This window comes from Malaclemys terrapin, chromosome 6 (genome assembly GCF_027887155.1).
Source record: "Malaclemys terrapin pileata isolate rMalTer1 chromosome 6, rMalTer1.hap1, whole genome shotgun sequence".
Classification (NCBI taxonomy): domain Eukaryota; kingdom Metazoa; phylum Chordata; order Testudines; family Emydidae; genus Malaclemys; species Malaclemys terrapin.
Window position 1 is genome coordinate 46295859 of NC_071510.1, and position 23762 is coordinate 46319620.

Genomic DNA, 23762 nt, shown 5'->3' on the forward strand with positions numbered 1-23762 from the left:
TCAATATACTTGTCATCCAGGATGTAATAAACAGTATCATTTAGAAGTACTTTGTTGGCAAAGCCTGCAGACAAGAAATACAAGCTTCTTTAAGTAACTTCTGTATTTTCACCAGGTGATCAAAGATGTTACTATTGATTTAAACCAGTGTTCTTCAATAAATGTCCAACAAGCCTGTAGGCCATCACTGGCCTCCCACTGACTAACATCTCTGCAAAGAAATGGTTATCAAACACACATATTTAACTAACTACAGTTTTGTTGTTATGAGCATTGGGATCTTTTTAATATACATTTTTATGAGCCTACATAATTTCCTAATTTGTTTAAGATCAATGTAAAAGAGGCATCTTGTGTACCATTCACTAGAAATTCTAAATGTCCTAGTTCTGGTTTGTGCTTTCAATGTTCACTCAATACAGACAATTAGAATTAATCTGTTTGCACACTTCGCATTTTAACAATTTATCATCTTCAAAAGCACCATTTCAATGAAAAAAATTCCCAGTATGAAATTATTTAGGAGACAAATTAAACAAATAATTATTTCTTGTTCCAATCAACCCTATTACAGTCCTATACTTTTGGGAGTCAAAAATTTTAAATTTTATTAAAAACACCACTGTTACAATACATCTGATTAAAATTATCTCAAAATTGCTAAATTTCTAATGCAAAACCAAAAATATTTAAGTAATAAGCAGTAAAGATATTTTATACACACAAAAGAACACAAGTCCATACATCCTACAAAAAACAGAATCTAGTTCAACTATTTTCAACCCTGTCTCTGTCTTATCCCTGCTTATGCACACACATTTATATTTACACTATGCCATACAGAAGTTCTTAATAAAAATATGGAATTACATAATTCACACAATCAAAACTTCATTCAGGGAGAGGGAGAAGAAAAAGCAGAAGTGATGGGGCAAAAGATTACATTGTATTATAACTGTTTAATCAGGGACTCACAGACTATAAAGAACAGTTACTTACCCTACAGTAACTGTAGCTCTTCAAGATGTTATAGTCAGCGTGGATCAACTGTAGGTGGACATATGTCTCATGCATACGAGACTGGACTTTCTTGACTAGTAGTGTCCATTGGTGCCAGGCATGTGCTCTGTGCCTCTTTGTGCTCCAATATGAGGGCATGAAGGGGGGGGAATGGCTGCATCCCTCCCTCAGTTCCCTTGCAATTCAAAACCTGTGTTGCTGAAGACTCCAAAAGCAGGAACAGAGGACAGGTTGTGGAATTCACACTGACTACATCATCTCAAAGAACCACAGTTACTGTAGGGTAGGTAACTATTCTTTCCTTGAGCATGTGTCAGTGAGGATCCTGCTCTAGATGATTGGCAAGTGTTCTCCTGAATCTGGCATAAAACCAGGCTACCATATCAAAGGCATAATGTTTAACAAAAGTGAGTGGGTTGCTTCTCATGACTTTCTTGCAGATCTCAGAGACTGGCACATTTCTGAAGCAGGCAGAAGATGCTGTCTGTACCCTCTCAGTGGGAGAGGCTCACCAGCCAGCTGACAGCTGATGGAAATACACTGTATGACCCACTGTGAAAGTCTCTCAAACAAGATGGCTTGACCTTCTGACAAGCTGATATGGCTACAGAGATGCAGGGGGAGAGAGCTTGAATGGCTTAGTCCTGTTGAGGTAGTAAAGCAAGGTCCTGGAAACATCCAAATACGAGGCATCTTTTCTCTCAGCGAAGGGTGATGCTTCAGGAAGAAGAGTGGTAAGGTGACAGATGATTCAGGTGGAATTCTTATACCACTTTGGGGATGAACTTAGGAAAAGATCTCATTCACCAACCTATTCCTCTGAAAGGATGTATACGGTGGGCCTGTCATAATTGTCAAGGCTGATTCCCCATTCTGGCACTTTGAGTGAAGAAGGTGAGAGCCCACAAGGATTCTAAAAATTAATACTGGCCACTCCAGGCTTGTATTTAACTTCCAAGGTTACAGCTTTTCTCTGATCTTGGATGGGTAGATGCTGCAACCACCCAAGAGCAAAAACTCCTTTGAGACCTCAGGAAGGTGCACGTGGGAATTTCTTCCTACGGGGTTCCCTCAAGCCCTTTCTCTCTCTCTCTCTCTCTCTCTCACACTCACTCACTCACACACACGTTTTTTCCCAATTTTAAAAAGCTCTAGTCTTCCCATTGGCTCTTTTGGTCAAGTGCCCACTCCCTTCCTTTTACCTATGGACTTTTTAACCCTTTACAGGTAAAGCAAGTAGAAAACAGCTACTAAGAGGAATTGTATAGCTAACTGGCTGGCTGGGTGTCTCCCCTTCTTTTATCACATGAGTGGTAACAGCTAATTTAGACTCCATAATTTTATATGTATAGTTGGGATTATGCTTTCCCATGTGCATTACTTTGCATTTATCAACACTAAATGTCATCTGCCATTTTGTTGCCCAGTCACCCAGTTTTGTGAGATCCCTTTGTAACTCTTCGCAGTCTGCTTTGGACTTAACTACCTTTAGTAGTTTTGTATTAGCTGCAAATTATGCCACCTTACTGTTTACCCCTTTTTCCAGATCATTTATGAATATGTTGAACAGTACTGGTCCCAGTACAGACCCCTGAGGAATTAACTCTCTCCATTCTGAAAACAGACCATTTATTCCTACCCTTTGTTTCCCATCTTTTATCCAGTTACCCATCCATGAGAGAACCTTCCCTCTCATCCCGTGACAGCTTACTTTGCTTAACAGCCTTTGGTGAGGGACCTTATCAAAGGCTTTCTGAAAATCTAAGTACACTATATCCACTGGATTCCCCCTTGTCCACATGCTTATTGACCCACTCAAAGAATTCTAGTAGATAGGTGAGGCATGATTTCCTTTTACAAAAACCATGCTGACTCTTCCCCAACAAATTGTGTTCATCTATGTGTCTGATAATTCTGTTCTTTATTATAGTTTCAACCAATTTGCCTGGTCCTGAAGTTAGGCTTACCAGCCTGTAATTGCTGGGATCGCCTCTGGAGCCTTTTTAAAAAATTGGTGTCACATTAGCTATCCTCCAGTCATCTGGTACAGATGCTGATTTAAATGATAGGTTACATACCAGTTAGTAGTTCTGCAATTTCATATTTCAGTTCCTTCAGAACTCTTGGGTGAATACTACTTGGTACTGGCAACTTATTACTGTTTAATTTATCAATTTGTTCCAAAACCTCCTCTAATGACACCTCAATCTGGGACAGTTCCTGAGATTTGTCACCTAAAAAGAAAGGCTCAGGTTTGGGAATCTCCCTCACATCCTCAGCCATGGAAACCGATGCAAAGAATTCATTTAGTTTCTCTGCAATGGCCCCACTGGTTGTTTAGCAGGCTTCCTGCTTCTGATGTACTTAAAAAATTGTTTGCTATTACTTTTTGAGTCTTTGGCTAGCTGTTCTTCAAATTCTTTTTTGGCCTTCCTAATTATACTTTTACATTTCACTTGGCAGAGTTTATGCGCTTCTCTATTTTCCTCAATAGAATTTAACTTCCATTTCTTAAAGGATGACTTTTTGCCTCTAACTGCTTCTTTTACTTTGTTGTTTAGCCATGGTGGCACTTTTTTGGTCCTCTTACTATGTTTTTTAATTTGGGATATCCATTTAAATTGAGCACCTCTGTTACGGTGTCTTTAAAAAGTTTCCATGCAGCTTGAAGGGATTTCACTTTTGGTAACTGTACCTTTTAATTTTTGTTTAACTAACTTCTTCATGTTTGTGTAGTTCCCTTTTCTGACATTAAATGCTACTATTGTGTGCTGCTTTGGTGTTTTCCCCCCTACAGGGATGTTAAATTTTATTATGTTATGGTCACTATTACCAAGCGGTTCAGCTATATTCACGTCTTGGACCAGATCTTGTACTCCATTAAGGACAAAATAAAGAATTGCCTTTCTTCTTGTGGGTTTCAGGACTAGCTGCTCCAAAAAGCAGTCATTTAAGGTGTCAAGAAACTTTATCTCTGCATCCTGTCCAGAGATGACATGTACCCAGTCAATATGGGGATAGCTGAAATCCCCCATTATTAAGACTACGATTTAGTCACGGGTATTTTTAGTAAAAGTCACAGACAGGTCATGGGCAATAAACAAAAATTAACAGCCCATGACCTGTCTCTGATTTATACTATAAATACCCCTGACTAAATTTGGCGGGGCTGCTGTTGGGGGGGAGGGCCCAGCGGCATAGGCTGTCAGGGGCCGCTGAGCAGTGGCTGCTCTGGCCACCCCAGGAACCGCTGCTTGGGGCTTGAGCAGCCCTTGGATCAGCCACACCGGATGCTGCAGAAGTCATGGAAGTTGCAGAAAGTCATGGACTCCGTGACTTCTGCAACAAGCATGACAGACACGGAGCCCTACCCGTTATTATTGAGGGTTTTTTGGTTTTTTTTTATAGCCTGTCTAATCTCCCTGAGCATTTCACAGTCACTATCAACATCCTGGTCAGGTGGTCGGTAGTATATCCCTACTGCTATATTCCTGCTATTCAAGCATGGAATTACTATCCATAGAGATCCTGTGGTACAAGTTTAGTTCATTTAAGATTTTTACTTCATGTGACTCTATGCTTTCTTTCACTCCCCCACGTACAACCTATTCTATCCTTCCGATATATTCTGCACCCTGATATTACTGTGACCCATTGATTATCCTCATTCCACCAAGTTTCTGTGATGCCTATTATATTAATATCCTCATTTAATATGCGGGACTCAAGTTCACCCATCTTAGTATTTAGACTTTTAGCATTTATATGTATAAGCACTTAAAAAATTGTCACCTTTTAGCTGCCTGCCATTATCTGATGTAACTGAATGGGACTCTTTTTCATTTGACTGTTTCTCATCTGATCCTACCTGTATTTTATCATCTTCCATCCTCTTCTCCTTACTAGGATATAATCTCCATTAATAGAGCCTCCCCTAATGGATGTCTCTGTCCAAACCACGAGCTCCTCCGCACCTGTCAGCTTTCATCCTTCTGAAGAGGGGAAGGGCAGTGCCAACAACAGAGATTCTTTTACTAAGAAGAGATTTTGCATTTTCCTCAAACAAGTCTCTGGGAATAGTGGAAGGAGTCTGAGAGTTAGGCTTCCAGAAACCCTACAAAGGATTTTTAAATAACTGATGTGAGGAGAGGTGAGAGCCTCCTGATAAAATTTTACAGTCAAGAAGGATTCATTCAAGCACTTTGGGGAAGGTTTTGAGAAAAAAAGAGGCAGGTAATCACTGAGACCCCTTACCTTGCAGATGTCTTGAAGAACCTCTTACTTATTCAAGGGAAGAGGGAGTGGATGGATTTTAGAACAGAGGTGAGATTATGGAACAAGTACTATAGTTTCTGATCAGTAACATAATTCAAAACAACCTATCTGCATTCTCATATTTTTATGAGCTATCAAAGTATGTGCCCAGAAATTTAAAAAAATACAATTTGAAAGGAAAATTCTAGAAACTATTGCAGAAAGCTAGTTTCAAGTTCTTACCATATCCTACAACAAAGGGATTCCAACAAAGTCTTCCTAGTAATTGACCAATTAAAGGGAACCTCTGAATTGCAGTAGTGGAATTCTGTAAACAAAAACATAATGTACTGAACACCAAAAATACTTGATTATCATTAATTACCTAGATAACTGTAAATTACATTATTATTTTGCTAAAGGTACACATTGGGGAGCAGAAGACATTCAGATATTTAATAAAAGTAAAGCTTTCAGGCCACAGCTGTAACTTAATACTTCATCCAGGTCAGCTAAACCTCAGCTATATTTCCCTTAGGGTAATGTTTAATTATATTGGAAAATTAACTTCATTTTCCTTATGTGGAGTTGTCAGGAAAGGCTATAATATTTGTAAATAACACAAATTTCCAGGTAGTAAAATACAGTTAAAGTAGTCTGTTGATCCCAATAGTTTTCTTACATTATGCCATGGAGTTTGTGAAGAAACTAAGAGAAGCTATGGCATAAAGATAAGTATCTACATATTACTACTCCTGCTTACTGCATGGCAAATGACATCATAACGAGTCAGTCACAACATAAAATTTAACAGACACTGAACCTACCAAAAAAACAAGGAACATTTAACCAAATAGAAAGCAGCTTCACTATAAAAAGTAGTAGATAGTGAGGTTTATATAGACCCTTATGCAATCAGCCTATTTTTCAGTATTTGTAGCTTTACTGTCTAATAAATGAAGGCTTTAAAAATGGTAGTGTGCTGAGATAATGTGCAAGTAGCAGAAACAATAACCATCTCCTGCTGCTGCAATAAATTCCTCAGATTTGTCTCAGACTGGGGCTGGTCCTAGACTTTCTGGGGCCATATACAGAAGGTCCATTTGAGGCCAAACCTCAGAAAGTACTCACTGAAGTAGCAACATTAAAAAAAAAACAGATTTTATTTTTATTCTCATATAAAAATCTCTATTCTTAAAGTATACATACACACACAAAAATCTCAACACTCAAAAATCAATTTTGAAAACTGCACTTTAACTTCAGAAAAAAAAATACTTTTCTTTTGTTAATCTTTTCATGTGGTGAAGAGCATTTTAACCTCACAACTTGATACTGTATTATTGAAAACTGCTATGATGAATCAATGCACACAAAAGTTACAGCAAAAAACACCACCTAAAGTTTACCTGACTACACCAAGAAAGGAAGAAAGAAAGATTAAATACAATATTCAAATTACTAACCAGAATAGTTAGTAACATTTGCCAGTGATCCGACCATAGTGCTGGAAATCACTATATATGCCAAGCACTGGGTTTAGCATGTCAACAGACTCTTTAGGATTTAAGGGATCAGTTACAATTTTGCATGTAAAGGCCTTTAAATAATCCAATTTATGACCTGACAACAAGAATCAAATTTGTGTTTATTTTAAAGAGTTTTTAAAAGAGTCTACTCGATTGGCTAGGAAATCTCATGTGACAACATAACCAATCAAGAAAAAAAAGCTCCTTTCACAATAAATCAGGGACACAGGAAACACATTCCTGTTTGCATTACCTGTGGCTGTTTCCCCAATTTGCCTCTTTTATCCAGCAATACATTAGGTCAATACCACAAGCCTCTCCGCTACCATTCACTTTTTGGTTTTGTCAAAACATGGGGTTCAGATTGTTTGAGGCAGTCTTCAAAACAGTTCATTCTTCCTGCTAAATTACTTACCATATGTTTCAAGGATTCATAAATCTGCTGTAGAAACTCCTGTAATTTAGGCAAGTGAAGGCAGACATCTTGCTGGGATTCCAAAGTGGTGGTTTGACCCCACTCAACAGCCTTATCCAGCCAATACTGAAAGCTCAATTTAGGGACAGCATTATCTTGGGCCATCCCCTCCCCCTAAAAAAGATTAGAACTATAATCAGACATATCTAAACATACAATGTGAAAAAAGTTTGCTAATATCTCATCTGTGAAGTGGGAGAAAATTAAGAGAATCTTTTTTCAGTCTGTAGATGCTCCATAAAGCAGTAAAGTGGTTTCTATAGTTATAAGAGGGTAAAATAATGACCCCTTTATGTCAAAATAGCAGTGATGGAATAGTAATCAGTACTTTAAAATATATCACCCAGTTGGGGCTCAGATTTTTACTATCTGAATTTGTCATCACCAATATTTCATTAGAAGAGTAGTAAAATAACTTGTGGGGGGTATGTATACACAAATGCATCTGTGCTGTGTGCAATGTATTGTTTGTGAAACTTCACTACCCATCACATCTAGTATCTTATTTTTACAAGAAGATAACTTATATTCTCAGAACAACGCTTATACACTGAGAAATCTAAAGTATATCCAGTTTTCAAATTAGTATGAAATTTTTAAAATAGCTTGTTATCAAAAGTGAGGAAATGTTTTAAAATTTTACATCTGTTAGTATCCTTTAGCTTTTTGGGCAAGAAAAGTTATTTCCTTAAAAGTTGTCTAATGAATTTAATCCCCTATTTTCTGTCTTTTCCCCCTTCATTTCTTATTAAACACAGAAAAAAGAAAATATTATTACAATCTTATTTATAAACCTGTTTTAATTAAAACTGTATGACACACTATATACTTGGAATTCAATATTTCCAAGAAGCAGCATGCCTAGGCCAGATCAGTATGATGAACGCCAAGCATTCAAAAATCATGAACTAAAACCAAAGTAAAATACTTCAAAAATTAAATTGGCTTAAAATCATGATTTTTATTCACATTTTTTACCTGCTTTCTGATTTTTCTTCACCTTTTGAGGAAGCCACCTGTGATCATCTCAGGGTCAGAATTCAACACACACACACACACACACCCTCTCTAGTCACTGCTCAGATGACATGCATCTCATCCTCTCCTAACCCTTGAGTTGTGGGGAGTTGTTGTCCTACCCATCTCTAACCCTCTCCCTGTCTAGACAGGATAGGCAGCTGTCTTACTCATGTACTCCCTACCTGCTCCTCCAGCCACCTGTCTCCCATCTACCCCCTAATTTACTTCCCCCTCATATTCTCATCAGTCTGCTACCTATCTCATTCTCCCTCTCTGCTGCCTCCCCCTCAGTCTGTCCCTGGACCTTCCAACATTCCTTCAGTTCTTTAGTTACCTAACTCACTCCTTTTTCGTGTTCTCTTCCCCGACCACTACCAGTGTCATTCACTGCACCTCCACATTCTCCTGTCTCCATTTGGTCCTCATACAGCAATCTGGCTGCAGCCCCACTGGAAACGATAGGAGAGATCATCCATCTTTGTTAGTGGAAGCCTCACTTTTCTCTGCAAAGGTTATGTAGACATGATGGCCATCTTTCTGAGAGAAGTCTGTGGTTTAGTTCCATTGACAGTGAGTAATGGGAGGTGGTGAATATACTGGATAAGGGCAAAACTTCAAAAGTTGGTAGGCAGAAATGAGAAATTCTAGAGAACCTTTAAAAAAATACTGTGAGAGTTGGAAACACTTCAAGAATATAAAAAACCTTCCTATCTAAAATTCTACCAAATGTCCTAATCCTCCACCCCAATAAAAAAAGGGCTTCGAAAAACAGAAGGAAAAGATTTCAAGAAATTCTTGTTCATCATGTTTTTCATTTGAAAATAATATTCTCTAGTTAAAATGAAAACTTTAAACAAAGATCTCAGTGAATCTAATTCTCATAAAAAATCCTAGAGAGTGACCAGTGGAGAGTAAGTTCCACGGTTTAGCCACAAGATACATACAACAGTATGGACAGTGGAACAGCAAACTTTCCACAATGTGGAAAGATGCCCTGAAGGGAAGACCTCTAGGGCTGAGACTATTCAGTGCCCGTGTCCATCTCCCGGGACTCCTCGGACTCCCACTCGAACTGCCGAAGCACCTCCAAGGATCCTCTTTGGAGACCACTGGTGTCGACTATTACAGGACTTTGGATCCCACCCAATAAGAAAAGATTTTAATAAGTAAGGTACACCAGTTGGATGGCTAGTATTTAAAGCATGTTTGTTTTAAAAAGTGATCAAAGGAAATGTAAACAAAGCCCACATTTTTTTCCATTAGTTACTAAACCCGCACTTATATTTTTTGTTGTTGCTGTCATTTGAACACTTATGGAACGGTGTATCAAACTCCTATTAATCCACCAATGTCCTATCTTATTAGCCAATAAGTATTAAAAAAAATAGGTAATGAATAAGCATTATAACAATTAGTTACATCTGGATGTATGATTTTCAGGGGAGTAGGGGGGGAGTAAATTAAGCCTTTATAGTATTTCAATGGGTGAAATTCATCCCGGTGAAGAAGGCCTACAAAAGGCCCTCTACACTGCTTAAAATGAGACTTGCTACCAGGGAGGCTGTTCAGGAGAATCCTCTGCACTGCCTGAATATTGCAAAGAGGATCTTTGTGTCAATAGCGTATAGGCTTACACAGAGAGATGATGAAGGCAGAAACGCAGGACTTGAATCCAGTACATAGATTGGACTGGGAGCCACAGGAGAGGGGCTGGGGCTGTGTAGCAAACTTCTACCCTAGCCCCAAAACAGGAAGTAAATTTTCTCTTCCCTTCTCATATGCTCTTCACCAAATCTGAATAAATTGTATTGTTGGCCTAGGAAAAGCCCCGGCAGTAAATTGCTATACAGATCATAGTCAGATGACCTATTTCAGAGGAGTTTACTTACTATACTCATTGTAGGCATGGGCACCTGGACATCATTTTTAGCAAAGCACCTAAACAAGTGCTTAAATCCATTCCTGTTCAAAAAGATGCTTAATCTTCAAGCATGTCTTGGCATGTTTTGCTGAATCATGGTCTTGACTCTTCCAGATTGTCACCAAAGAATACATGTGAGCGGCAAATTCTCATTTGTACCTATTCTGTCCTGGGCATCCTGCCTTCTAGGATATACCTCAATGTTTGCTTTCTTCAGAGGCCTAAAACTTTCCCAGTCAAACAGCAACATTTTTCTGTATCTTTTAAACTATGGACTCTAGCCCTGCAAAGGGCACTTTTCCTGAATTATCCTGAGCTTCTCCTTGATTTAGCCACATGTGGAGATATACCATAGGACTGAAAAAATAACAAATGCAAAAATACAAAGTACACGCACAGAATAATGACCTGATATATCACTTTAAACTCAAAGTCTTCCATGGGGTGCCCAAACCAATTAACAAAAATACACTTGAGTAACCACTGGTCTTGTAATTATAATTAAAATAAAATAAAAAATAACCAAATATAATGACTCTGTCAAAATGAAAAAGATTGCTAACAAAATTACAGAAGGGAAACTCCTCATGGGTAATTTGGTCCATCTTCCCAGAACAGGTTTGTTCCCCAGTTTATTTTCAGAGCCAATGGTATTTCTTCAATTAAAAGATTTGCTGTTATAGGCCAGCACTCCACTTCTGCTCTGACTGCCACACTCGAAACCCGATCCTGTCTTTCCATTACATTTGACACAGATCCAGAATTTAGAAAACTGAGTAGTTCTCATTTAGTATGATTCACCTCAAGTTACTCCCTCTGCCTTCTGGAAGGGAAAATAAATCCTTGCTCCTCCTGCCTCAGAACCTCCCAGTCAAACTCCCCTTGTTCTTCACTTTGAAGCAGTGAGGAGCCCTGCGGAGCTTAGGCATGGGGTATTTGTTACATCCTTCAGAGACTGCAGGCAGCATTTCTAACAAGGAATGGATTAGCTTTATTCTGTTGAGTGAGTTATCTGGATTAGTGTCTGAAATGTAACATATTTAGTCAGTAACTTTTGTTACCAGATTCTCAGGCACAGCTCCACACGTATACCAGAATGTTCCACTTTAAGTGCTAACAGACTTACTGTTAGAATACAGCTGTCACATACCATATCCAAAAAATACAGGTACAGACTATAATATGAAAGTCTAAATCCATGACTGGAAAAGTACATAAACACAAAATTAACTTGTCCTGGGAACTGAAGAATATCAAAATCTCAAAGAAGATATCAAACTAGTTTTCTTAAAACTGGAATGGATTCTGTTTGCTGTAACCATCTCTTTTCCCCCAGCCTAAACAAAAAAACCTTAAAACACACTATATAAAGATTATTCCTCTGCAGTGGGTATAGATCCATATCCTTGGGAAGCATATGTATTGACATGGAACAATCTGAGTAACAGGGACTGTTGAGTCTACAAATGCCTCCCAACAGTTCCAAGTGACTGAAAGGCAGACTCTGTACTACTGAAGGATGACATAACTTGTTTACTTGATCTATCAGCTAAAATAGGTGTGCAGCATCTAACCAGGATTTCTATCATAGTTATTTCTATGAAGGATCTTTTATAGCTCTGACTGTCTTTAGATCTGTCTTTCACCGGCTGCTGATAAAGTGGTCACTACTCACCAAAACATTACTGAAAATGAGCCAAGGTACCATACAGCAGCAAATTCAAATTGTTACTTTTTAAAGAGCAGTTTCCTTTAAAAAGTTGAGGCTTTCTTTATATATAAATAGGAGAATCTCAGATACTATTTAAGTACAACATTATTTCATATTGTAGCATCAGGGGTTTACAAATAAATTAGGTGAAACTACATTGTCTAAGATCCAACAAAAATTTTAATGTTACCTCTCCCAGTGCCTGCTTCTCCTACAGTGATGACAATTAGCTCTAAACTCCAAAAGAACACTTTATTCACTTTCCATTACCCGAGTCTTTCTCAAACAACACCCTCTTATTGGGGGAAGGAAAGCCAATTATATTACAGAAGTGTCCAGAGACCTCAAATAGGATCAAGTCCCCATTGTGTTAGCTGAACATATAAAGACAGCCCCTGTTCCATAGCACAGCATATCTTGAAAATCTGGAAAATGGTAAATTTTATCTATGTTTTGTTACCACTCTGATGGGTATTAAAGCTAAGCACCACAGTATGAAGTTTCATATTATAAAGTCATTCCATAATTGCACAATATAACATTATTGGCCCCTTTGTACCACAGTCCAGCTGAGGATGATTTAACAGCCATAATAATCACATTAATTTAAAACAGCAAGAGACTATACGACCCTGAAAATCACAGAGACAGTGAATTTTAATACGAAGATCAGGCCACAAATTTAATGTCTTACAGATGACAAATGATTTTTAGCTAACACCAAAATAAAAAAAAATGATTAGCACAAAATACACTGTCTACTCATTATATTGTTTCTCTATATCAGATATCCCATATCTCCTTGATTGCTTTATATTTTTCCTGCAAATAGATTTTTCGTCTCATTATGACAATTTTTCTCTCATGTTTTTAGGGTAGGATAATATATCATTAGTTAAGAGTAATATTTCAGGCATTCTTAATTCCACTGCTTAAAATACTTATTATTAATATTATAGTAGAACCTAGAACCATAGAATTCAAGGCCAGAAGGGATCATTGTGATCATCTAGATTTCTGTATAACACAGGTCATAAAACTTCCACAAAATAATTCCTAGAGCAAGATTGATTTAAAAATTGGCAGTGATTGCGAATTCCCCATGACCTATTGTAAATTGTTCCAATGGTTAATTACCCTCACCGTTAAAAATGTATGCCTTTATCCAGTCTGAATTTGTCAAGCTCCAACTTCCAGCCATTGCATCATGTAATACTTTTCTTTTCCAGATTGAAGAGCATATTATCAAATCTAGGTACTTATAGACTGTAATAAAGTTACCCCTTAGCTTTCTCTTTGTTAGCTAAGCACATGGAGCTTTTTGACTATATCCTTTACTCATTTTCATAGCTCTTCTCTGAACCCTCTCCAATTTATCAACATTCTTCTTGAATTGTGGGCACCAGAACTGGACACTGTCAGTATTCCATCAGCAGTTGCATCCGTGCCAAATACAGAGGTAAAATAAACTCTCTATTTTTACTTGAGATTCCCCTGCTTATGTATCTAAGGATTTGCATCAGCCCTTTGGACCATTGTATTGCTATGGGAGCTAATTATCCATCATGACTCCCAAATCTTTTCCAGAGTCACTACTACCCAGGATAGGGTCCCCCAACCTGTATGTATGGCCTGCATTCTCTGTTCCTACATTTACCCATATTAAAACACATATTGTTTCCTTGCACCCATCTTACCAAGCAATTCAGAGTGCTCTGTATCAGTGACTAGTCCTCTTCATTAATTACCACTACCCCAATTTTTGTGTCAACTGCTAACTTTATCAGTGATTTTATGTTTCCTTCCAGGTCATTGACAAAAATTTTAAATACCATAGGGCCAAGAACCGACCACTGCAGAGCTCCACTAGAAACACCCCTACCCATTCAATGATGATTCCCTGTTTACAACTATATTTTGAGATCCATTAGCCAGTTTTTAATCCATTTAATGTGTGCCATATTAATTTTATATCATTCTAGTTTTTTAATCAAAACTGTATGTGGTACCAAGTCAAATGCCTTCTAGAAGTCTAAGGCCTTGGCTACACTTACCAGGTAGTTCGACGGCTGGAAATCGAAGTTCTGGGTTCGACTTATCGCGTCTAGTCTGGACGCGATAAGTCGAACCCGGAAGTGCTCGCCGTCGACTGCGGTACTCCAGCTCGGCGAGAGGAGTACCGCGGAGTCGACGGGGGAGCCTGCCTGCCGCGTGTGGACCAAGGTAAGTTCGAACTAAGGTACTTCGACTTCAGCTACGTTATTCACGTAGCTGAAGTTGCGTACCTTAGTTCGAATTGGGGGGGGTAGTGTAGACCAAGCCTAAGTATATTACATCAACACTATTATCTTTATCAATCGAACTTGTAATCTCATCAAAAAATATTTGTAAAGTTAGTTTGATAGGCTCTATTTTCCTATAAACCCATAGTGATTGACATTAATTTTATTATCCTCCTTTAATTCTTTATTGATTGAGTCCTGTATCAGTCACTCCCTTATTTGCTTAGGATCGATGTCAGATTGACATGCCTCACATACCCAGGTCATCCTGTTTACCCTTTCCAAATATGGCACAACATTAGCTTTCTTCCAGTCTTCTGGATATCCCCAGTGTTCCAAGATTTATTGAAAATCAACATTAACTGTCCAGCGAGATCCTCACCCCGCTGTTTTAAAACTCCTGGATGCAAGTTATCTGACTTGCTAACTTAAAAATGTCTAACATTAGCAGCTGCTGTTTAACATCCTTCTGAAACGATAGTGAATGGAAAGAGTGTTATTGTATGATATGATTACATCATCTGTTTTCCCCCCAAATACATAGCAGAAATATTTATTGAACATTTATTGCTTTTTCTGCATTATTAGTGATAATTCTACCATTTCCATCTACTAATGGACCAATACCATTGTTAACACTCTTTTTGTTCCTAATATACTTTCATAATTCCTTATTGTCCTTAATTCTGCTGGCCATAAATTTCTCCTTGTGTTCCTTTGCTTCTCTTATCAATTTTTTACAGTTCCTAGCTTTTGATTTATATTCATTACTATCAATTTCCCTTTTCTTCCATTTTCTTCTTCAAATGTGGCTTTTGGGGCTCATAGTGTGTTCTTAAACAATTCCCCATTATCAGTCACATTTTTCTGATTAAATTCTTCCTTCCAGCTGATTTGATTTATAACTGTTTTCAGCCTTGTGAAATTGGCCTTTTAAAGCACCAAGCATACATATCACTGGTCCGGAGTTTATTCTGATTGCACATTATAAATCTAACCCAGTCTTGATCACTTTTACCTGTGCTATGATTAATTTTTAGCTATGTGATCAGTTCCCCTTTATCTATCAAGATGAGGTCTAATATAGAATTCCCCCAGCATGGATGCAACACTTTCTGAGTTAGGAAATTGTCATCTATAGCCTTTTGAATTTCCAAGGATGTATTAAAACTGGCAGCACAACACCTCCAGCATATGTCACTCCAACTGATGTCCCCCATCATCATACAGCTTTTTTATCCCTACACATTAAAGATAGGTGCATAAAGAGTTGGTTATCCTTTTCCCTAGTGTGTTTTGGTAGTCTGTAGCAGACATCAACTAGTATCCCACCTTGTGCTTAGCACACCAAGTAGCTTAGAGAAGAGTTTTAACTGTGTGGATGGATAAAAAAGGCCATTTTTAGAGACTTAGACATAGCCTGGATGTGAGGACATGGACAGAGGTCCGAGTCAAAGATGATGCCCAGGTTACAGGCAAGTTGATGGTGTTTGTCCACAATAATGGAGAAATGATTAGAGGGAAGGGCTTGGGAGAAAAGATTAATACCTCTGTTTTAGCCCTGTTTATCTTGACATCCATAAGGAGATGTCAGAGAGACAGGCCCAGATTTTAGTTTTAACAAAGGGGATAGGTGCTGGAATAGAGAAGTAGATCTGTGAGTCATCATATGTAGAGGGTAGTTGAATTTGTTTGCAGATGAGGTCGCCAAGATATAAGGTGTTTGGGGGGGGGGGGGGTACAGGGAACCCAGGACAGAACCCTGTGGGACCCCTACAGAAAGCTGGAGGAAGAAGAGCATCCTCCAAAGGACACTGAATGTGTGATTAGAGAGGTAAGAGGAAAACTAAGAGAAGACAGTCACAGAAGACATGATTTCAAGAAGAACATGGTTAAATGTGTTGAAGGCGGCTGACAGGTCAAGAAGGATGAGAATGAAGTACTGGTCCTAAGCTTTAGCTAGGAAGAGGTAATTAAACATTTTGGCAAGAACGGTTTCAGTGAAATGCAAGAAAAGGAAGCTGGATTGGAGAGGATTTAGAATTGCATTGGAGGAGAGGAACTCCAGATAGCACTTGTAGACAGTGCATTCAATGAGTTTAGAGATGAAAGGGAGAAGAAAGATAGGGTGGTAATTGGGTGGGTTTTTTTCCCAAGGTCGGAAAGACTAGAGAATGCTTGTATTGTGAGGGGGAAAGACCCAGAAGAAATAGAAAGGTTAAGAAAAATAAGGGAGGGGTTGAGAGTGGGCAAAAGGGAGATCAGGAGATGGGATGAGGTCATTGTGACAAGTGGAAGAGTTAGAAGAAGAAAGCAAACAAGAAATTTCTGCATCTGTGATGGATGCAAGATTTGTAGGAGGAAAGGAGAAGGCAAGCTGAGGGGAGGGTGAAGGTTACATCATATTTTGTAAATGTTCTCTTGGAAGAAATCAGTGAGAGAGAGAAGTGGAGGCAGGAGGAGAAGAGGGTTTGAGGATAGGGTCAAAGGTAGCAAAAAAGCATATGGGATTGTGGGAGTGAGATACAATTAGCTAGGAAGATGGCAGAACTGAAATAGAGAACAAATATGTAGTGGAGAAGTCAGCCTGATCACAGGATTTCCACCAAAATCACTCCATAGTGTGAGAGCAGGAGCAAAGGAAGCAGTTGTTGGGGATCGGCAGGGTGGATTTTGAAATGGGAGAGAGGGGCAAAAGACTGAAGGGTGGAAGAGAGTGATGGGTGGAGAGAGTCAACAATCATGTCAATGGAAGAAAGAAAAGAGTAACAAAGCAATAGCACAGCATATAAAGTTCTTCAGAGAAATAGTTTCAGAAAAAATCTAGTTTAGGGAAAGAAAATGAGTAATTTTAGCAAACCTCACAAAATGAGAATTAAGTTTAAGTGGTATGATGGGGCTTACGACAGCGATTAGAGACAAAAAGCAGGTGTCTCTGAAAGAAAATCTGTATATGGAAACAGACCACAAGTATATACAAGGGAAATGAAGTCTGGGTTTAAGCAAAAGAATAGGAAAATGTATCCATGTTTATCTGAAAATTTCCTTTCTTCAAGTAATAAGTTCACAGATCTATTATGTCAGTCTGTGTGCAGCATAAAGACAGAATTAGACCCGTAAGTCACTGGCAGCAGGGGAATGCCCCAGATCCTGAATTCCCTCCAGATGAGATAACTTCCAAAGCCAGGATAATTCAAATTTACTTTCTTAAAAGTACAGATTGTTTTAAATATACTTTGAGGAAAAACACAATTTCTTCTAATGCAGAGAATGGTAATGACAACAAAACCCACATCCTTGGATGTCAGTTTCCATCACTATTCTGGATGATCCATTTGTCTCCAGGGTGGACCAGATCTAAATTTTCAGGTAAGCATGAGTAAATTTTCCTATTCTTCTTTGTGCTAAGCTCTACAGATCCATTACAATGAATTGTTCATAGCAATGTGCCTCCAGGGTGAGAAGCAGGATCATTCTTTAATTATGGACATCCAAACTGAGGCAGATCTTATATAAATATCTCCTCCATCTTCTCCGGGCACTAAGGCGCTTAGAAGACTTCTGCCAAAATAAAGGAAATGGCTGAGACTGGATGACCAATATACGGAACTTGGTGAACTAATGGCTATCTAGCAGATCTGAATATGGGAGACATGACTACTCTGCCCTGAGATTGACAGTGCTCCTAAAGATTGGACTTTGGTCTTGTCTACACTTGTGGTGACATTTAGGGTACATGTAGCTACATGCTGTAGAATAAGGTAGGCTGTGTCCACACTGCAGTGTGTAGCTACACATGGCAGTGAAAGGCTCCAGCAGCTGGGAAAAGAGAAAAGCTCTGGCAGTGGCATGGAAGGCACTGCTTGGGGGTGTAGAGAGATGTGTACGGTATATACCCTAGGGTTCTGGTGTGTCTGTACTCTTCGCACCTAAGCAGTGCCTCACTGTCTTTACATTGTTATTTATACCATACTAAGAGTACAGTGTCTGTACTCTACACACCACCATAAATGTAGGCCTACCCTTTGATGCTTAAACCAAAGGAAGAGTATTTCTTAAGTTTATTTAGGGAATGAATGCTATGAAAGTTGTGAGAACTACCTGTCTGAATTAGAAGCACAGTACTGGGTGTTCTTAGAGAAAGCCGTCAGCTTCAGAACAAAAAACTCATCTGATCAGGGTTAGTAGCCATTGTGAGGCCTATTTTAATGGACAGGAAGTATATGGACATCTCCTGCAGGGATTCAATCTTGGTAGTGCTGTAAGAAGCACATTGAAGTTCCACAGATGTACTCTATGACCTTGTGGAGTTGGAAGGAAGTATTTAATGTTGGGATTTGTACAAAACTTCCATTTCTTGAATGTGCTGAGAAAATACTACGGAGAATTGACCTTTTTTGCTGGATACAATAAAGCTCTCCTGGGCTAAGCCATTCAAGGCTATGTTTCACTGATTAAACATGGTACACCTCTACCCCTATATAACGCTGTCTCAGGGGCCAAAAAATCTTACCGCGTTATAGGTGAAACTGCGTTATATTGAACTTGCTTTGATCCGCTGGAGTGCGCAGCCCCATCCTCCCGGAGCACTGCATTACCGCATTATACCCGAATTCGTGTTATATCGGGTCGTGTTATATCGGGGTAGAGGTGTAGTTAAACTGTGAACTTTTTATCACCCAGTAGAATAAGTTCTATTTGTTGATTTCTTTTTGGGGTACACAAGTATAATCACTTCTTCCAAATATTCATTTTAAACTTGTCTGGTCCCAATGGAGGACTTGTTTTGCAATAGCAGACCTCCTCTGTGAGACAGACACATCTAAATTTCCAATGATACGTTAATCAAGTTTGAGAGCCATAGCAGCATAAACAGTATTACTGCAACTCTCTCATTCCTATTTTTTGTATTTCCTTGGGGAGCAGTGGAAATGATGGGAAGACTTATAGTAGGGATCCTGCCCAGCTTTGAACAATGTCGTTCACCACCTCACATCCCAGGTCCTGATACAGAGGCACTTTATTTACTGTTTCCAAATACAAAGAAGTTGATCACCAGCCCAACAAATTTCTTTATATTTAGTGAGATATTCCTGGGTATAGGAGCCACTCGTCTAATACATCTTCTGCGATGTAAGGCTTAATGTTCATCTCTCCCTTGGCAGACAGATCACATAGAGATCAGAAACTTTGTTAGGCCCAGGACAAGAGAATTTCTCTCTGAGATAGTGCTGATAGGGTTTTCATAATAACTACAAAAAAACACTGATTGTCACCAGCAGAATAGGTCTGTTACCATGGAAGGAGCAGTATTTTGAGACCTCACTGAATCGTTGTGTTCCATCTGGTAACTACTGTGTTCTCTTTCTGGTACCCATTCCCTGAATTGAATCAGGCAAATCCCTTAAGAAACCAGTTTCTCTTCATTCATCAGTATGGGAATTCGGCTATTATGCAACTGGGTCCAGATATCTGCCAATGGATGAGACAGGACAAGATGGGAAGGGGATACCCAGTATTAGTGGTTTCATATCATAAGAATTCTGAATCACTGAAACATGCTTGTGTATGAGATCAGAATTCCCAATAGGCTACAATAAGTATCTAATTTTTGTGACACCACTTGTTTTCCATTATGGCAATCTTCACCTTCTCTTAACATTCTTCTAATATGAAACCTTGTACTCATTCTCAGCCCAGGCTTATGATTACTTCCCTGGTATTGTGTGCCTGTTTGTCTTCAATCCAAGATATTCCAGGAACCATTGCCCCTCCTGGAATTGACCCCTCCTCCTCATGTACTAGGAGTGGACTATATCCACCCTGATCAAATTGGCCCTGTCAACACTGGTTCTCCACTTGTGAGGTAACTCCCTTCTCTTCATGTGTCAATATATAATGCCTACATCTATAATTTTCACTCCATGCATCTGAAGAAGTGGGTTTTTTTTACCCACGAAAGCTTATGCCCAAATAAATCTCTTAGTCTTTAAGCTGCCACCGGACTCCTTGTTGTTTTTGTGGATACAGACTAACACGGCTTTCCCATGATTATTATCACTGTACATTTGCTTCCATTTTATATCTGTACAGAATCCTGATGAGAAAAATTGTCCAGGAAAAGATAAATGAATTGCCTTCTTCCCTAAAACCAATATTATTGCTACCATGATCCTAGAGAGCGCCTGGGAACAAAGATCAAATGGTAATGATCAAAGTTGGAGGGGGAAAAAGGCTGCCACCGATCAGCAAAACATAAGAACTGTCTGAGGATGGTAAAATGGGAATGTTTTGAAGACAAGCCTCCACCTGGAACTTATTTAGATGTTTCAGGCAGGGCCCTGCTCCATTTGTCCCTGATTCTCTGAGGCTAGAAATTGCTGCACTGCACCCCACTCCCTTTTCCACCTGTAGTGAGTCAGTGTGGCTCCCCTCCTGTCCAGAAGAGGGAGCCCACGTGCCGGCACCAGAGTGGGTGGGACCACCACCGCCTGTCCCCGCCCCCCGGAAGTCAAGGGGCGGGACAGGAAGTATAAAGGCCGGCCGCCAGAGCTCAGTTAGGGCCCAGCCACCACAGGGAGCAGACGTGCGGCCGGTAGCTCCTGGCCAGGAGACCGTCGAAGACCGGGGCTTGGACCCTGGCTGGCCTGAGCTACCCCGGGCCCGCTACGAGGAGGAGCCGCCGGAGCCCGTTCACGCCCGCCACTGGGAGAACCCCTGGGAACCGGACCCCACTAACCCTGAGGGTGAGACTGGACCCGAACCCCTTCGCCCCTGCTGCTATCCAGAGGAGCCGCCTGAGGACCATTGGCCGGACTTCCCGGCAGAGCTACCAGACTTGCCGCCGAGCCCGGGCAGAGAGGAGCCCATGGAGATGGACTGGCCCGATCCCGGCGTAACGAACGAGGTAGGCTGTGAGGGGGATCACGGAAGTAGCCCGGGGATAGCCGACCCCGGTCCGGCTGCAACTGAGTGTGAGCCTATGTCAGTGTGTTGCGGCCTGGATACCCCACTGACCAGCAGCGGCAGCAACCGCTGTTAGGGCCCCGGGCTGGAACGCAGTGGAGTGGGTGGGCCTGCGTTCCCCCCTGCCACCCCCTGCACGGATGGCAGGCTTCCCCCTCACCCAACGCTCGGCTACAGCAAGCCTAGGCGTACCTTACCAGAACTATTTGCTCGCTCAGCCCCTGCAACAAGGGCCTGAGCCTAACTGTGTTTGCCCTGCCCTGATCCAGGGCCTGGGCTTTGAACTATTTGCTCGCTCAGCCCCTGCAACAAGGGCCTGAGCCTAACTGTGTTTGCCCCGCCCTGATCCAGGGCCTGGGCTTTGAACTATTTGCTCGCTCAGCCCCTGCAACAAGGGCCTGAGCCTAACTGTGTTTGCCCTGCCCTGATCCAGGGCCTGGGCTTTGAACTGTTTGCTCGCTCAGCCCCTGCAACAAGGGCCTGAGCCTAACTGTGTTTGCCCTGCCCTGATCCAGGGCCTGGGCTTTGAACTATTTGCTCGCTCAGCCCCTGCAACAAGGGCCTGAGCCTAACTGTGTTTGCCCCGCCCTGATCCAGGGCCTGGGCTTTGAACTATTTGCTCGCTCAGCCCCTGCAGTCAAGGGCCTGAGCTTTAACTGTGGTTGCTCCGACTCTGCACTAAAGAGCCGGAGTTTCGGGACTAACTGACTACTTGTTCCCACAGTAGTGAGTCGGTGTGGCTCCCCTCCTGTCCGGAAGGGTCGAGCCCCGGCTAGGACCTACTACACCACCTGATGTAGATGATGGATGATTTCATTTATGTGGTGCCATTTAGATGGGTTGCTATCTGGGGAAGGGACAAAGCTGTTCCTGAAATTCTTGCTTATCACCACAGGGTACCCCCCTCTGGTCAATGTCCAGTAACCCAGTTGAACAAAGTTATTGGTAGCCTTTTTGCTCCCAATTTGAGAGAGGTTGGCTCCAGTTCAGAGTTTTCACTCTAGACACAGCTGGTTTAGAGACCTGCCGTTAGTTCTGAGGCAACAAAAAGCAACTACTGACTCAGAACTCTCATTAGCTACCACTAGCGAAGAGGTATTTTCTCCTGCTGTACTTCATGGACTTCTTCAACCTGCCATATAATCTAAATTCATTTCTATAGTGTCTGGCAGCAGTCAGGATTATAAATCAACTTTTCTGATGATTCTGAATAATCTCAGGATTTCCATAAATATTCCCATTGTATCACTAAGATAAATGGGACGTGAACTGTCAGAGTGTCTGATCCCAAGGACCATAGTCCAATATGCCTGCATGAAAGATATCAAGCCCACTTTGTTTTCTTTCCAGGGCGAATCACTTAGGCCATGTGGCAACCTGAATGGAACTTGGAGGAATGAGCACAATTTGCAAGAGGCAAGAGTTTAGAGGAGGCATCAGGAAAGTCAGTCAGTCTGCACATGACTGGAATGCAGTTGCAGAAACTCTGTAAATAGTTCACTTAATAAGGAGCCAGTTTAGATTTACAAGCATGGAGTACTTTTATATTATTATCCTGCACCTGGTATACATTGGCAGCAGTTAGTCTAGTGCAGTGGTTGTCAACTGCGACCGGTGGACCGCTTGCGGCCCAATCAGCACACAGCTGTGACATCCTCAGGGCCATACAGATAGTATTGAATGCAGCCCACAATAGTAAATAGGTTGAGAACCACTGGTCTAGTGAGACCTACAGCAAAGAAGAGAATGTGATTAACAGGCAAACAAAGCAACACCTAGAACCAGAGCAAACGGGCAGCACAGAGGACTCAGACTACTGGAAATACTGGATTTCTAGACAAAAAACCTTGCAAAAGAATAGAAGCAAGAATTGAGTCTGTATACAGAGCTGACCATGGGGGATAACACATGATAAAACAAAGGTAAAGCTTTCTTACTATCTCACTGAGGATGAGACACTGTTGCCAGGAATAATGCCCAAAACACTAAAACACCTAATAAAGGAGTTTGATGAGTACTTTGATCCCGGACAGAATAAGACTGTACAGAGACTGGTTTTTGTTTGTTTTTACCCTAAACCAAGGAGCAGAAAACAGATAAAGCCTTTTTTCTCCTCATTCCCTCTCATGGGACAGATAGTTCTTCAGAAGGAACAATTTGAACCTAGATAAGTGTTTGAGGGGGATTTTGGAGAGAGGGGGTGTTTGAGGGTTTTGGTTTTTTTTTGGTTGGTTCTTTTGGGGGGGGGGGGAGGGAGCAAACCACTTATTTGAATAAGGGGAAATTACTTACCTGTAATTTGATTTCTCTGGAAGTATAATTTGACTGGACTGGGTCTCCAGTTTCCACCACGAGATTGGAAAAAGAGAGATCCTGCCTGAGTTTCAACCCTTTAAACCACAAGTAGGGGTGTTTTGTGCACCAATTAACTACTGGCTCATCAGTGCCTTCCAGAATGTTCCCTTTCAGGTCTCTGATTAACAGAAAGCAAGAAACTCCTTAATTTATAAGCATAAATTATACTGAAATATAAATGACAAATAAAGCTTAGCCTTATTCTGAAAAGACGGGCAAGTATGAAACT

At 40.5% G+C, this 23762-nt stretch overlaps 1 protein-coding gene across 2 annotated transcripts in view; it reads right to left on the bottom strand.

The window, feature by feature from the left end:
• FANCC (FA complementation group C) overlaps positions 1 to 23762 on the bottom strand; it is a 133384-nt gene that overhangs the window by 95949 nt on the left and 13673 nt on the right. For both annotated transcript variants that reach the window (XM_054031550.1, XM_054031549.1), the window contains exons 2-3: positions 7219 to 7392; positions 5518 to 5602 (exon numbers count right to left, since the gene is read on the bottom strand). In XM_054031550.1, coding sequence (XP_053887525.1) covers positions 5518 to 5602; positions 7219 to 7383 — 250 coding nt within the window. In that variant the 5' untranslated portion in view covers positions 7384 to 7392. The remainder of the gene's footprint in view (positions 1 to 5517; positions 5603 to 7218; positions 7393 to 23762) is intronic.